At 47.6% G+C, this 15,574-nt stretch overlaps 1 protein-coding gene across 1 annotated transcript; it reads left to right on the top strand.

Annotated features, from left to right (window-relative positions):
- Positions 1-6,422: 6,422 nt before the first annotated feature.
- On the top strand, positions 6,423-12,152 carry LOC310746025 (verrucotoxin subunit beta-like). Its single transcript, XM_083579598.1, is given in 4 exon segments — positions 6,423-6,729; positions 8,833-9,239; positions 9,243-10,304; positions 10,308-12,152. Coding segments are annotated over 4 exon segments (2,097 nt in total). The 5' UTR covers positions 6,423-6,632; the 3' UTR covers positions 10,839-12,152.
- Positions 12,153-15,574: the final 3,422 nt, after the last annotated feature.

Genomic DNA, 15,574 nt, shown 5'->3' with positions numbered 1-15,574 from the left:
TCGGAAGTGGCTGAATGCGACTGCTTGGGAAATCACCTCTGTTTGGACCCTGCGGGGGGTGGGCAAGAGAGTCTTGATCCAGGGGCGCTCTAGGGGCTCTAAAATTTAGAAACTGAGTTACAGAGCTGGAAGGGGCACCCCAGGAGCATCTAGTCCAACCCCATGCAATGCAGGAATCCCGGTTCAAGAATTGCTGGTGGGTGGTGGAGAGTCCAGCACTTTCCAATGTCGAAAAGCTCTTGCTGCCAGAAAGCTTTTCCCAGTGTTTAGTTGGAATCTCCTTATTGCAAGTTTTTTCCATTGTTGGTCCTGCAACCCCAGTGGGGCACTCCGGCCGAGGAATGGGGCTGCCCAGCCGCCTGATGTTTTATTTTCTTTTGAACCCAAGCTGGTCAGTGAAGGGCAGGTCTCTTATCTGCTAGGAACAGTTTTGATTTCAGGTTGCACAGGCAAAGGAAACGAGGTTTGCAGCTCCTGGTTGGGGGCACCTGCCAAACGCGGTTGCTTTCGCCTGTGGGGTGAATGGTGTTTTGTTTTTGTTTTTTACCAACCACCAAAATGGAAACAGTGAAACCCCCCTGGCGGCTGATACATTGGATATACAATATTCAATAATATACATATTCAATAATAACATACTCAAATCAACCATATGTATACTATATACCTTAACACTCCTTCTTCCACAAGGTTTATTTAACTTTTAACATTTTAATTGCCCCAAATTGTGCAAACCTACTCAAATAATTCAATATCTTCTCAAACCAATCCTCCTCTTTCTCACTGACCTTAAACCCTTTCATTCTATGTATCTTCACAGTTAGGCATTCTAAAATTATAATATTATTCAGTTTTTTCCTCCATTGGTTCACCCCTAGTTCTTCTGCATTTTTCCAATTACTCGCTATAACCTGTCTGGCTGCAATTACCATCAGTTTTACCCATTTGCATTCCTCTTTTGTTTTTAACTCGCTACTACTCAGGGTAACAAGAACCATTAATTTAGTTATTTCCATGTTCCTTCCCACAATTCCTGATATTTCTCTACCAATCTGTTTCCAAAATTCATTAACTAACGGACAGTCCCACCACATATGACTGTACGTTCCCATCACTCCACATTTCCTCCAGCAATTCTTACTTCCAGATTTTGTAATATGATACAGTATAACCTTACCGGTGTATAATACCATTTTTGTACCAGCTTCAACCCTAGTTCCTGGATTATCCTAGAGGCTGCAACAAAGGGTGGTTGTGGAAAGATTCTTTCCCAATCTTCATCTAAAATCTGTTCCTGAGTATCTAACCTCCAATATTCTTTCAAACTTTCCTTTGGTGATTTCCCTGTGGGGTGAATGGTGACCCCCTGACCCTGGTCCCCTGGTCAGCCACTGAATGAGAGACCGACTGAGAAATTCCCATGTGCTTTGCCTTGAGGTTCCCTGTTGGAAAGGCGCTCAGTGAATAAATGCAATATTGTCACGAGGCGGGTTAATTTGGATGTTGGGAAAACCCATTTCTGGTATGTGTGTGTCTTTGGAAGCTGGGAAGGGCAGAGAAAAGAAAAGAAAAACCTTTATGCAGCAAATAGTTAAACCCTGGAACTCCCTGCTGCAGGGGATTTAGGCAGATTCGTGGAGGGCCTTCAGAGGACGGCCTTGCCGTGCGCCAGAAGGCCAAGGAGAAACAAGCTGCGCCACCTCCCAGGCAGGGCCCCCACCCAGCGCTCGTGAGGCCGAGCACAGGCCTTATCAGGGTGGGACACACAACGTATCTCTAGGGGCAAACTTGCACTTTTGTAGGTGAAGCGGCTTGGGAGTCTGGCAGGGCTCGGATCTGTGGCTGCAACGTTGGGGCACAGTCCACTTCATGACAATGGATTAAATTTGTGGGGTCCGGCTCCTCGGCCCTGCCTCACCCAGTGCTAGCTGTGGGGTGTATATATTTTGTTTTGGATCCCGGACGCAGAAGGCAAGGCCCAGGTCTGGAATTCCCAGGTAAGAAGCATCTGTGGGGAATGGCATTCAAGGATGGAGACTGGGCGCAGTTCAGAGAGGGAAGGAAGGAGCTGCCACTACCATGAAGTCCTTGACCCACACCTACTCTAGAACAGACCTATCTGGATTTAGGAACATTTGGACCTCCAGGTCTACCTCTTGATGCTGGGGGAGAAACAACAGGAGGGGGCTCTGGGCTTTGTGTCCCCTTGGCGGGTCTCCGAGATGCATCTCATGTAGTAGTCTGGGGTTGTTGTTTTTGCTAAACTCTTTGATAATACAGTCATATCTCGCGTTACAGGCGCTTCAGGTTGCGTTTTTTTGGGTTACGGATGTGCTGAAACCCGGATGTAACCCGTTCCGGTACTTCCAGGTTTCAGCGCGTCCGTATCCTGAAAAAACGGGTTACTTCCAGGTTTTGGCAGTTGCGCATGCGCAGGAACAGGTTACTTCTGGGTTTTGGCAGTTGCGCATGCGCAGAAACGCTAAATCACACTTTGCGCATGCGCAGAAGTGCCAAATCGCGCGTGTGCAGACGCTGTGAACGCTGCGGGTTGCGAATGTGCCTCCCGCATGGATCACGTTTGCAACCCGAGCGTCCACTGTCCTCGGCTCCTCGCCTCCATGCTGGCCACTGAGCTGTTTTTACAGCCTGTTAGATCCGAAGGGTTTCTATTGGAAACAGCTTTGCCTGTTTTAACTGAGAAGTGGCACGTTAATGCTGTAAATATATTAAGTCCTTTTGGCTGGTCACTGGCAGAAAGAATTGTTGGAGCTAGATTGAATTTTGGTCCAATCCGCAGAGGCGTTTGCCCAGTTTTTCTGACACCGCCATGAACACATTTATTTACGAGGTTAAAGAGGGAGCAGGACTTCTCCAGGGCTGGATTACGTTGAGAATTCACACATCCAGCTGGGGTATCTCATTCACTGCCCTGCCTTTGCAGGGTCTGTTTCAGCTGTTGCTTGATGACATAGAGCTGGACGGGGGCATCAAGGGTCATCTAGTCCAATGCAGGAATAAGCATAGACAGGATCCTTCAAGTGTTGTGGCTGACCCCATCCTCTCTTGACCCTTGATCCCGCTTGGCTTCTTCAAGCTAGGCAGGGATCCTGCATGTGTGGCTGGCTGGGTCCAGGCTGCTGTCAGCATACCTGTGGTCAGAGGAAACATGGTGGCCTAGTGGTTAGCGTGTTGGAATAGGACCTGGGAGAGACCAGGGTTCAAATAGACCCACTTCGCCGTGAAGATCCCTGGGTGATCTTGGGGACAACCAGGGCTATTTTTCTAGATAAAGAAATGAATCTCTCCTTTGTTCTCTCCACTGGAGAGGAACCGGAACTAAATTCTGCCAAGTTCCAGCTGGGGGGGGGGGGGGGAAAGACCCTGGGGCTAACTCTCAGACTAGCCCACCTCACAGGGGTCTTGTGTGGATAATATGGAGGGTGGGGCCATGCAGGGAACCTTGAGCTCCTGCGAGGAAAAGTGGAAGACAAACACACCTGCCTGTGTGGGTTCCTTGGAGGAGGAACTGACTGACTGCCCTTAAGGAAGCCCACCTTGGACCCACTGTTTCTTGACAATGTCTGATCACTAAAACTCCCTTTTTGGGGAAGGGTCCTGAAGGAGTCCTGGGGGCTCGGCTGCAGGCACTGCAGGGATGAGGCCAATAATCCAGACCCCAAACCAGCCCTGGGGCAGGACCTTTATTTGGGAGAGGGACAATGGGAGTGTGATGGGTCGAGTTCCCTCCATCTCTCAGCAAGTCCTCTACAGCTTGGGACGAGGTAACCTCAAAGACACCCCAATAATAATAATAATAATAATAATAATAATAATAATAATAATAATAATTTATTTATATCCCACCCATCTGGCTGGACTTCCCTAGCCACTCTGGGCGGCTTCCAATATTAAAATACTGTGGGCTGCTGCTGAGGACCTGCTGGTGGCACTGGACACACAGAATGGTAGAATGGTAGAGAGGTAAGGGACCCCCAAGGGCCATCTAGTCCAACCCCCTGCAATGCAAGAATCGCAGCTCAAGGATCCCTAACCAGCCACCCAACCTCTGATTAAAAACCTGCAAGGGAGGAGAGTCTCCCGCATCCGAGTTACACTCTCACAGTCAGACAGTTACTCCCAACGTTTAGTCGGAATCTCCTTTTTTTGCAATTTGGATCCATGGGTTCGAGTCCTGCCCTCTGGAGCAGCAGAAAACAAGCCAGCTCCATTTTCCATGTGAGGCCCTTCAGATATTTGAAGACGGCTCTCACAGCGCCTCTCAGTCAGTTGCACAGATTAGGAACTTCCTTCAGTGTGGTGACACCTGACGTATAAGGCAGCAGACCCTCCCAGTGCCCCTATTTTCCAGGGACAGTCTCAAATTTACAGGAGCCATCCCAGTTACTGATTTGACCTGGAAGGTCCCGATTTTCCTTAGGACATCCCAATTTTCACTGGAGAAATGTTGGAGGGTACAATTCAAGACAGCCACTGTGGGGTTTTCTGTTCCTTTGGGCAATCCCAGTTTAGAATGGTTACTTCCCAGCACCCAGCTGCAGGCAGCGTTGCGGCCACGGGAATGTTTTCATTACGGGAGATTGCTTTTATTTATTTTTTTGCCATTGTTTTTATTGTTTTTAATATTATATATTTATACATTCTTACAATATTGGTAACCTAAAACTCTCAGGTTTACCACTTCCCTCCCTACCCCTCTTCTGGTTTTCTAGTTTCCACACTATAATATTTACATGTTGATTTATATCAGCATACTGTTCATAGCTATACATAGTTCTTTCTATAATCTCACATAGAATGCTCCATCATTTATACGTTGTAAGGTTTCTCTCAGACCTGCCAGTGTTCTTATATGTAAACAGTGTTTATCAAGGTAAGTTATAAATTTCTTCCAGTCTTTTTGGAACATCCGGTCGTCCTGCTCACGAATTCGTCTCGTCAGCCTGGCTAATTCTGCGTACTCTACCATCTTTGTTTGCCATTCCTCGATAGTCGGCAGATCTTGATAATAATAATAATAATATCTTTATTGTCATTGCCCCCTCTCAGGGACAACGAAATGTTTCCATCCTTGAGCTATCAAAACTTTGCTTTTATATGACGTGTTTCCTTGTTGGGCTTTTAATGTTGACCAGTCTAGAAACTCCGCTAGCAAAATGACTCTGATAACAACATGGGGTTCTACTGCGTTCTGGACCGTTTCCAAAGGCAGCCCTCCGCAGAGCACACTTTGCTGGTCTAATCTGGCCAGCATGCCTGCCTGCAGGGGCCAGATCCCTCTCTCTCCCAGGAAGGGTGCAGTTGGCACAGCAGTGCAAGCAGATAAAAAAGGCCCTCTGGTGCCCCCTCAGACTCCATCGGCAGTGCTGGGTCTATCCGGGAGGACCTGCTTCTTAAGAGGAAGTGAGATCCCACTGCTACCCCCATCCAGAGGAGACCAACCAGTCCCTCACACAGGAACCTGCTCCGCACTGAGTTGCTCCATCGAGCTCAGCAGAGTGCAGGACGGACTGGCAGAAGCTTCCTGGGGTTGCAGCCCCCCCAGCAATGCCGTGAATTGAATCTAGGACCCTCTGCATGCGACCCCCAGTAAGACCGCAGTCCTTATGAATGAATAAAGGGTGATTTAAATACGAAGATAGTTTTGCACGCCACCCCAGTCTCCAAGCGGTGTGAGATTCCAGGGGTTCCAGGCACTTGCCCAGAACTCTGTCATGAAATTCTACGCAATATTGATCCAGATCAGAACTCCAATGTATACCTGGCGGAGTAAAAATAGACCAGAGGCAATGAATACTTCATCCAGCAGAGCTTCACTGCTACTGAAGGCAAATGAGCATCATGGTCACAAATCTAATGCATTCAGGATTGGCCCTGTCCATCAGAAATCCAGTTAAACTTACAATAACTTATAATAAGACTAAAACCTTAATGCTAAGTATACTATGTACAGAACACCATGCCAGAAGGAAAAGAGAGAGAAAGTGAAACCCAGGCTCCTTCTGGCCTTACTATTGTAGTCAGCATGACCGTGACAGAAGAGATAAGAGAACCATTTTAAGCCAGTTGTACTCAGCTTCTCGGAAGAAATAACCCAAACATAATGAACCTTCTGCTTGTTTCTTTAACACAGAGAAGCTCCCAGAACCCTCTTGAATTAAGTAGAATAGGAAAGATCTCTACACATCAGATCAATACTTTCTGCACCAAGAGGTGCAAACTGACAAACTCCTGTTTCTTTTTGGAATAAGGCACAATGGAGAAAAGAGGAGACTGAGAGGAGGCGTGACAGCCATCTTCAAATATCTCAAGGGCTGTCACATGGAAGAGGGAGCATGCTAGGCTTTTAGCTCCTCTGCGGCGCAAAGCACAGATCTATCAGGGGCAAAGCCAGGTGAATCTTGGAAGCTGGAAAATCCTCAACCACTTTTGGTCAACGTAATGGAGGGAAAGAGTCAGAGGAATAGCCAGGTAGTCTTCCCAGGAGGACTCAGTTTCTCCACCTTTTCCTCTTGTGCTTCTTTAGAACTTTCACCTCCTGCCGTTCTTTTCCTGTCCCATCTCCTGCAGAAGAGCCACCCCTGGGCCCAGGCAGCAACCCGGGTGAAGCAATGGCTGAAGAAGAGCAGGTGATCGAGATGGCAGCTCTCGGCCGCCCGTTCCAGCTGGGGATGCTCTACGACTGCCGAAGGGACAACCTCATCCCAGGTAAATGGACGATCCCTCTGCCTCTCCCAGTGCCCAGAGAGAAGGAGATTTTCTGGCAAACCACCATGAGCCATAATGGGGGCTGGCACCCCCATTTCCTCTCAAACCCTCTAAGAAGGCCTCAAAGGTGGTGGCCGGAGAGTCTTGGGATTTTATTTGGCCATCAACATTTCAGCTCCAGTTTGTGGTGTTCTGGTGATACCACTTTCTGGAAGGCGCCAAAACTGTCATGGAATTCTACTCTTATTGATCCAGAGTAGAACTCCAATGCATAATTAGCAGAGTAAAAACTTAAACACGTTGCAGGATTCCCCAAAAAATAGACCAGAGGCGATGAATACTTCATCCAGCAGGGCTTTATTGTTACTGAAGGCAACTGAGCGAAATGGTCACAAATGCATTCAGGATTGGCACTGCCCGTAAGAAGTCCAGTTGCAGCAGACTTAACTTAAACTTACAATAACTTATAATAAGATTAAAACTTAACACTACATACAGAACACCACACCAGAAGGAAGAGCTAGAAAAGAGTGAAACCCAGGCTCCTTCTGGCCTTATGATTACAGTGGTACCTCTGGTAACAGACGCTTCAGATTACAGATGCTTCAGGTTACAGACTCCGCTAACCCAGAAATAGTAACTTGGGGTAAGAACTTTGCTTCAGGATGAGAACAGAAATCGCACAGCGGCGGCAGCGGGAGGCCCCATTAGCTAAAGCGGTACCTCAGGTTAAGAACAGTTTCAGGTTAAGAACAGACCTCCAGAACAAATTAAGTTCTTAACCTGAGGTACCACTGTATAGTCAGCATGACCGTGTCAGAAAGAGATAACAGTTCTGCTTCTCTGAAGGAATAACCCAAACATCATGAACCTTATGCTTGTTTCTTTCACACAGAGAAACTTCCCATATCCCCTTGAACTAATTAGAATAGGAAAGATCTCTACACATCAGATCAATACTTTCTGTACCAAGAAATGCAAACGGACACAAACCTGTTCTCCACTTCCTCTAAAGTTTTCTTCCTCCTCCTCAACAGAAGCCTCTGCTTTTCAGCCTCAAGTGCAGGAAGGCAGGGAAGAGATCAGAGGTGCAGTCACTGATTTTGCCACCGGGACCATATAACACCGGTCCTGAGAGATCTGCATTGGCTCCCAGTACGTTTCCGAGCACAATTCAAAGTGTTGGTGCTGACCTTGAAAGCCCTAAACAGCCTCGGCCCAGGATACCTGAAGGAGTGTCTCCACCCCCATCGTTCCGCCCGGACACTGAGGGCCTTCTTGCAGTTTCCTCACTGTGAGAAGCAAAGCTACAGGGAACCAGGCAGAGGGCCTTCTCGGTAGTGGCGCCTGCCCTGTGGAATGCCCTCCCTTCAGATGTGAAGGAAATAAGCAGCTATCTTCTCTTTAAAAGACATCTGAAGGCAGACCTGTTAAGGGAAGTTTTTAATATTTAACACTGTATTGTTTTTTAACACTTGATTGGAAGCCGCCCAGAGTGGCTGGGGAAACCTAGCCAGATGGGCGGGGTATAAATAATAAATTATTATTATATTGCTTTCTGTCCTTTCACCCGGCAGTGACTCCCAACCACCCCACAGCATCATACAGCTGTACTGGCTGGAGCTGTGCACCAAAACAGCTGGAGAGGGCTCTTGTTGGCTATTAGCCATGACGGTTATCACAGATGGAGGCAGTACTGTGAGAACAGCATCCTGGACTAGAAGGGTCCAGCAAGACTCTTATGCTCGTTTACATCACACTGCCCTCACTCTCCATTGGACTTCACTTGCCATCAGTGATGGTAGCACGTAGCCAAATCTAGCATCTGGTCAGCCACCGTGAGGACAGGATCCTGGACTAGATGGGCCCTTTTGGCCTGATCCAGCAGATGCTCTTCTGATGTTCTTATGTTGCAGAAGTCTTTATTGTCTCCCAGTAGCCAAACCTAGGAAGATGTGGATTGTCATATTCTTTTGCAACCGCAATAGAACTGTCTGCATACACATTGGCGAAGGGATTGCGCATAACAGAGCATACAATATTTCACATGCAATTCCACATCCCATTGCACTGACCTCTCGCTGCGTCTCTGTTCAATTGCAGGCATCACTTTGTGGGATCCAGGGGTGCTGAAGGAGAACATTGATGCGCGGCCACAGCCCAACACCGCAACGCAAGTCGTTGAATATGACATGATCTTACACAAAACCCATGCACTGAATGTCTCAGGATCGTTGAAGGCCAGTTTCTTGGCGGGGCTGGTCAAGGTGGACGGATCAGCCAAATTTCTTTTGGATGCCCAGAAGTCCACACGCCAGGCCCGAATAACCCTCCAGTACTCGGCCACCACACATTTTGAGCAGCTGACCATGCACCATATGGGGCTGCAACATATCACTTACCCAGAGGTCTTCAGCGAAGGGCTGAGCACCCACGTGGTCGTTGGCATCCTGTATGGAGCCCATGCCTTCTTTGTGTTTGACCAAATGTCTTCTTCCTCCGAGAGTGTCTGAGATATTCAAGCCAAACTCCACGTGATGGTGGCCAAAGTTCCTCTGGTTTGCCAAGGAGAGGCAGAGACCAAGCTGAAAGGTGAGAAAGAGGCTGTGGCTGAAAAATTCAGCTGTACCTTCCATGGGGACATTGCGCTAGAAAGCAACCCAACCAGCTACGAGGAAGCCTTGAAAGTCTATTCCAGCCTCCCCAAAATGCTGGGTGACCAAGGGGAGAAGGCAGTGCCTGTGAAGGTCTGGCTGTACCCACTGAACAGGCTGGAGTCCAAGGCTGCAAGACTCGTGCGTCAGGTCAGCTCTAAGCTGATCTCTGACATCGAGGAAACTCTGGAGCAGCTGGAGGAAGTCGACAGGAGGTGCAACGACCTCCTGGAGGAGCCAACTGCCACCGTCTTCCCAGAAATCCATAAGAAAATCCTGCAGTTCCAAGATCTGTGCTGGCAGTACAGGCGGGCTTTGCAGAAGCAGGTGGCAGGGCTCTTGCCTGTGATTCGTGCCGGAGCAGCGCAAGAAGGTGCCTTGGGGGACACCGTGAGGAAGCACCAGCAGTCGGCGTTCAGAAGCCGGTGGCTCCACAAATTCCTGGATCTGAAATTCCGAGAGATCTATTACGTCAACTTCTTCCTGGGCTTGTCAAAGGGGAAGGTATCCTCCCAGGATAATGTGGTGAAGAGGGTGCTCGATCACAAAATTGACATCGTCCTTGCATTTACGTTCACCTCATTGCAAGCGAAGGAGCCCTACTTGGAGAAGTTAAACGCAGCCTTGGATCAAGTATCCGAACTCAAGCCAGAGACTTCTACAGGAGACAAGAGCTTTGCTCCGTGGTTTGAGGACGAAGACCTATTAAAGAGAGTCCAGAAGGCAGCCATGGTCTTTGCAGAATACTCTCTGTTTTCTCAGCCTGGGGAGGCTCAGTTTGTGGTGACCTCGCAGGCCGATAAGAGTGATCCAGGTGCCGTGATCATCCGATACCAAAGTGGGTCTCTGGAAGGAACCAAATTAGACCTTCTCTCTAAACCTCGCCCTCTGCTGGTGGATGCTGTCTCCTGGGACCGGTTCTAGCTGACATTTAAGCCGGCAGAGTCTGAGAAAGGGGTGATCTCGGGATATTATGTCCAGCACAGAGTTCTGGGGGAGGAAAAATGGGTGTTTGCACATGTAAAAGGCAGTCAGGAAAAGTTTTGGGCCACAGGACTGGAGCCAGAAACAAAATATGAATTTAGATATGCTGCAGAGACCAAAACAGGCCTCAGTCCATCCAGTGATGTGAGCAGAGTGGTGACCACCTGCCATTCAAGCCCCCCAGGGAAACCAGCCCTGAGGCCTAGAAGTTCCTGCTTCAGCAGCCAGCTCCAGGTCACGTGGGGCAGCCCCAGCGTCGTTGCAGCCGGCCTCGTGATAAAAGAGTACAAGGTGCAGCTCAGGAGAAGAGCAGACGGCACATGGAAAGAGCAGAGAACAGGAGAGAAAGTTGAGAGCTGTTGGCTCCCCAAACGTTCTCTGAAGAAGGTGGCCGCTGTTCGGGTCATTGCAGTTTACGGAGACGGGTTTGAGAGCAAGCCCAGTGAGGAGCTGGTCCAAGGGGAGTTTTAGATGGGACCCATCTTTGGGCAGGAGATCCCCCTTGTGCTGCCTTCCTCCAGTGCATGCCATCCTTTCCTGATGTAGTAGGAAAGTTACGCTGTTATATGCATTGATGGATAGCCCAAGATGTCAAGGCAGTCAAAGTGGTGGAAGGTGGTGGACTCTCCGTCCCTGGAGGTCTCCAAGCTGAGGCTGGATGGCCATCTGACCAGGATGCTTCAGTTGAGATTCCTGGTCTCTATAGTATAGTGTATTTTAAAATGGGGTTTTAGAGTTTTTAGGGGTTTTTGAATGTTTTATGTAGTTTTTATGTAGTTTTATGTAGTTTTATGTAGTTTTTCAATTTCATTGTTCTGCATGGGACAATGACAATAAAGATAATTGTCTATCTATCTATCTATCATCTATCATCTATCATCTATCATCTATCTATCTATCTATCTATCTATCATCTATCATCTATCTATCTATCTCTATCTATCTATCTATCTATCTATCTATATCTATCTATCTATCATCTCTATATCTATCTATCTATCATTGCAGGGGGTTGGACTAGATGACCCTCAGGACTCGTTCAAACTACATGAGGGATTGTCCACACTTGTCCCATGCCAAGAAAGCATGGGTCCAAGCAGTTTCCCCCCTGCCCCCCTCCTTTCCCAGGGAAAACCCATTCTTTAGCTCTAGATCGGAGCAAACATCAATCTGTAGAAAACCCAGATTGCTGTTTGTTCCAACAGAGCTCTAAAGAGCGGTTTTCCCCAAGGGAAAGCAGAGGGACCAGAGGATGTTTGGATCAACCCTGAGCATGAAGAGGATGTTGAGCAATAGGATAAGGTGGAGGAGGATCTGCTTCCTTGGACTGTATTAAGAACGTGCCCAGAATGTTGAAGCCCCTGGGGCAGAATGGGAAATGCAGAAGGTCTAAAGCAGGCTTCCTCAAACTCAGCCCTCCAGATATTTTGGCCTACAACTCCCATGATCCCTAGCTAGCAGGACCAGTGGTCAGGGATGATGGGAATTGTAGTCTCAAAACATCTGGAGGGCCGAGTTTGAGGAAGCTTGGTCTAAAGAGATAATCGAGTACCTTCAACACAAACACAGCAATGTCCTTGAGTGCATCTCTGGATGGCTGGAGGAATTGTGGCGTGAAGGGCACCTACCACCACCTTTGGTGGAACTGCACAGTGGTGCAGCAGTTTTGACAGAGGGTTTTTGGTGAAATCAGTAAGATCCCAAAAGAAAATGTTGTTCTTGCCCAAGTTGGTATTATTATTATTATTATTACTCTTAGCAGAGAATAAAAATGCTAAATCAAAAGATTTGTTGAATTACTTTATTATTGCTGCAGGACTGTCGATTGCCCAAAGATGGAAAACACTGCCTGAAATTAACACCTCATTATGGTGGATAATATATGGACCATTGCATTACATGAAAAACCTAGCGGCACATTTGATTTTTGAAAGTCAAAACAAAGGCAACCGCTTTTGTCTCCGTTTGGTGGTATTTTCTTGAATACATGAAAAAAAAAGGAAAATCTACTTTTGTCCCTTCCACAAGTCTCTCAAGAAATTTGGGATAAGTAACATTTAATTGGTGTAATTTTGTTCCATGATGTAATATAGAGCGTTTTATTATTGGTACTCCGGTGTCTCTGATGTGTTCAGTTATAGATGTATGTTTCTGGATATCTTGTAAATCAGGTGAACCACACTTCTTGTTCTGCACTACTGATGATTATACCTTTCACTTACTTGTCTGTAATCTTCTTTAAAAAGCACCCACAACTAACCAACCCAGACATGCAGTAATGAGGCCCCCAAGAGTGGGGTTGGAGTCTCAGGCTAAGACTGGGGAGACCCCAGTTCAAACCTCGTGAATCTCCCTGAAGAATCTCTCCCTCTTTTCCCCCCAGCAAAGTCTACTTCACGGGGTTGTAGTGAGAATAAAAAATGGGGAGGGGAGAAGTATGCTCACCATAATATGATGTATAGGTTCATATATTGGAGGTTACCAATGTTTTATGTAAGATGTAGGACTTATCCAAACCTTCATTTGCCCTGCCGTCCCCGCCCCCTGGAAAACCCATGGGTTTAAAGCTGAATGGGATTTTCTGCCATTTGGTCTGATTCAGAATTTTTTTCCTATTCCCACCCCCTCCAACATTTCTCCGATGAAAATAGGGATGTCCTATTGAGGACAAGCAGGACATTTCGGAATCAAATCAGAAACTGGGACAGTCCCTGGAAAATAGGGATACTTCGACTTCCGCTTGAGGCGCCACGGAAGATGGCTGAGATGGGAGTAATCAGCCTCCCAAAATCTTCCCAGGGTACGGGAAGACACAGTCTCATCTGCAGATACCCAACAAACCAGCCCCAATTTCGTAAGGAAGGAGGGGCTGGGGGCACTAGATGGAAAGCCCCCAAGAGAGTCTGGCTCTCCTGGACGCTGTCTCTGCAAGCGAATCAAGTTCCATTTCTTAAGATGAAAAATTGGATTAAGTTTTGGACATGCTTCGAGCGAGGAGGGAGCAATTACTTTGCCAATTAAGCCAGCCACTGAGGTGCCAAAAAAAAAGACTGAGTGGAAGAAGGATTAACATCTAAGTTGGTATGTTGGAATGGAACGGAAAGGGGGGGGGGGATTAAGCCTCTCTTACTATTGTACTTTGCTTCAATATAATATTCGGCAAACCCTGCCCCCCCCCCGAAGTACCGTTTACATTAACCAAGCGCGCCTGGAAAGTTTTGTATTTGTTGACATAAATATGGCTCTAAAAAACTATAAACTGTGTGGAAATAACAATATTATATAATTAAGGCTTTTGATCTTTGATTTGCTTGGAAGAGGATAAAAGATTCTCTAATTTGTTGATATTAGACAGAAGCAGGATCTCATTAGCCGCTGGAGAGATGTTAAAAAACTTTGGACGGTTTCCTAGAATTTGTGTAGGAGTTGTGTCGCACTTTTAATTTGGAAATCCACCATGATGGAAGCCAAGACCGAGCTGCAGAATTACAAATAGCCATAGGGGGAGGTGAGGCTTTAATATGTCATTATATTTGTATTTCCAGTTTGATTTCGTAAACCTGCCCTGGAAAGGCTAATGTTTGATGCAACTGGTCTGGGAAAAATAATAGCAGACGCTTAGACTTGATTTCATCAGAACTGAGTGAAGATGGCGGCTGAGATGCTGCAAACATATAGAGGGGAATCATAGACATAAAATCCACACAGAAACATATCATTGCTTGTTTCAACTCGCTTGTGGGAACAATTCAAAGGCCGTGAAAGAAGGAAGGCTAACAACAGAAAGAATTAGAAGAACCATCGGAAATGACTATGAAAAGCAGTAGAGATATCAGAGCCCTCCGAACTTGAAGCATGGGAAGTCCTATTAAAAAATTTATAATTTGGCAGAATATTTGGATTATTTGATATGTACATGTATAATTTGGAATATTTAATGTGATTTGATTGGATTGTGAAAGCGGAAAAATTGAATAAAAATGAATTTTTAAAAGAGAGAGAAAGGAAAATAGGGACACTTTGGAGGGTATGTGATCAGCCAATGTGGGTGTTACTCTGTACATGCACTGGGGCAAGGAGTCACCAAGTGCTGAATCATTGGAAAGGGAGGGTGAAAGAGCCAGGCTTCCCACACCTGGCAGTTCAGGGGGGTAGGATACCGGGGGGGGGGGGGGCTAGCAACATGTGGACGGCTGCAGCTTGGCCGTCCATAATCCCAGTCGGCTAGTTGCTGCCCTGAGAAAGGAGTTGCGCTTGCCCTTGCTCAAGGCCCCACTCTGCTTCTAAAGCAAAGCAGGGAGGAGGCTTTCAGGCCAAGCTGAGCCCGGCCACGCGCAGGGCAACTGAATGATGCCACCTCTGAGACTTCCTTGCCCTGACTTGCTGGCATTTTCCTGGCTCAACCTTCTTCGCAGTTTTGCAAGGACGGTTGCTCTGAGGAAGCTGCCCCTGGGCTGGGCAGCAGCTGGGGGATGGCTGCATAGATGGGGAAGGAAGGAAAGGTGCAACGTGGTTATTTGTGTGAGAAAGTGAAGCCCTCCCTGCTTTGCCTGGTCTGGCTTTTGAAAGCAGATGAAGTGGGAGGGGTGTCTGGGGGCATTAATAAAAAGAGGTGCCCTACTGGCCACTCTCATTCCTGCCAATTTGGGTTAAGGGTAGGGGCACTGCTGTAAGCCTCCTCCTCCTCCTGCTTGACTTCTCCATGTATTTGGGCTCCTTCAGGACCTTCCCTGGCAGACTGCAGTTCCAAAAGCCTCTCTGGGGAGGGGTGTCCTTCCTGGCCAAAATGCGAGACCAGAGACAGACCCTAGAAATGGAGCAGGAAGCCCAATGGCCGGCCGTTAGCTCTGCAAAACGGAGCGAAACTCAATCCAGCACAGCAGCTGCAACCCAGGCTGAGCTTGCAGTGTTCATGCAGCTGCAAGGCGTTTTTTCCTTTATACACCTGTCCCAGATCTCCTGAGACTTGATAGCGAGCACAAACTCAGGAAGGGAGGCTCGATTCCCGCTTGACTCGTGGCCGTAAATCATCTCAGCACCTGCCCCCTGTTCCAGCCTGGAGGGAGAGGGAGGGGAGGTGAGAGAGTATCTGCTTCCCTCGCAGGCAGAGACCATCACCTGTGGGTGGCCTAGTGGTTAGGATTCAGTGCTCTCACTGCCACAGCCCAGGTTTGATTCCCAGTCAGGGAATGTAGCTCAGCTGACAG

Source organism: Podarcis filfolensis, assembly GCF_964270895.1.
Source record: "Podarcis filfolensis genome assembly, chromosome: 12".
NCBI lineage: Eukaryota > Metazoa > Chordata > Lepidosauria > Squamata > Lacertidae > Podarcis > Podarcis filfolensis.
The sequence above is the reverse complement of the archived record's forward strand: the minus strand, read 5'-3'. Positions and strand labels throughout refer to the sequence as shown.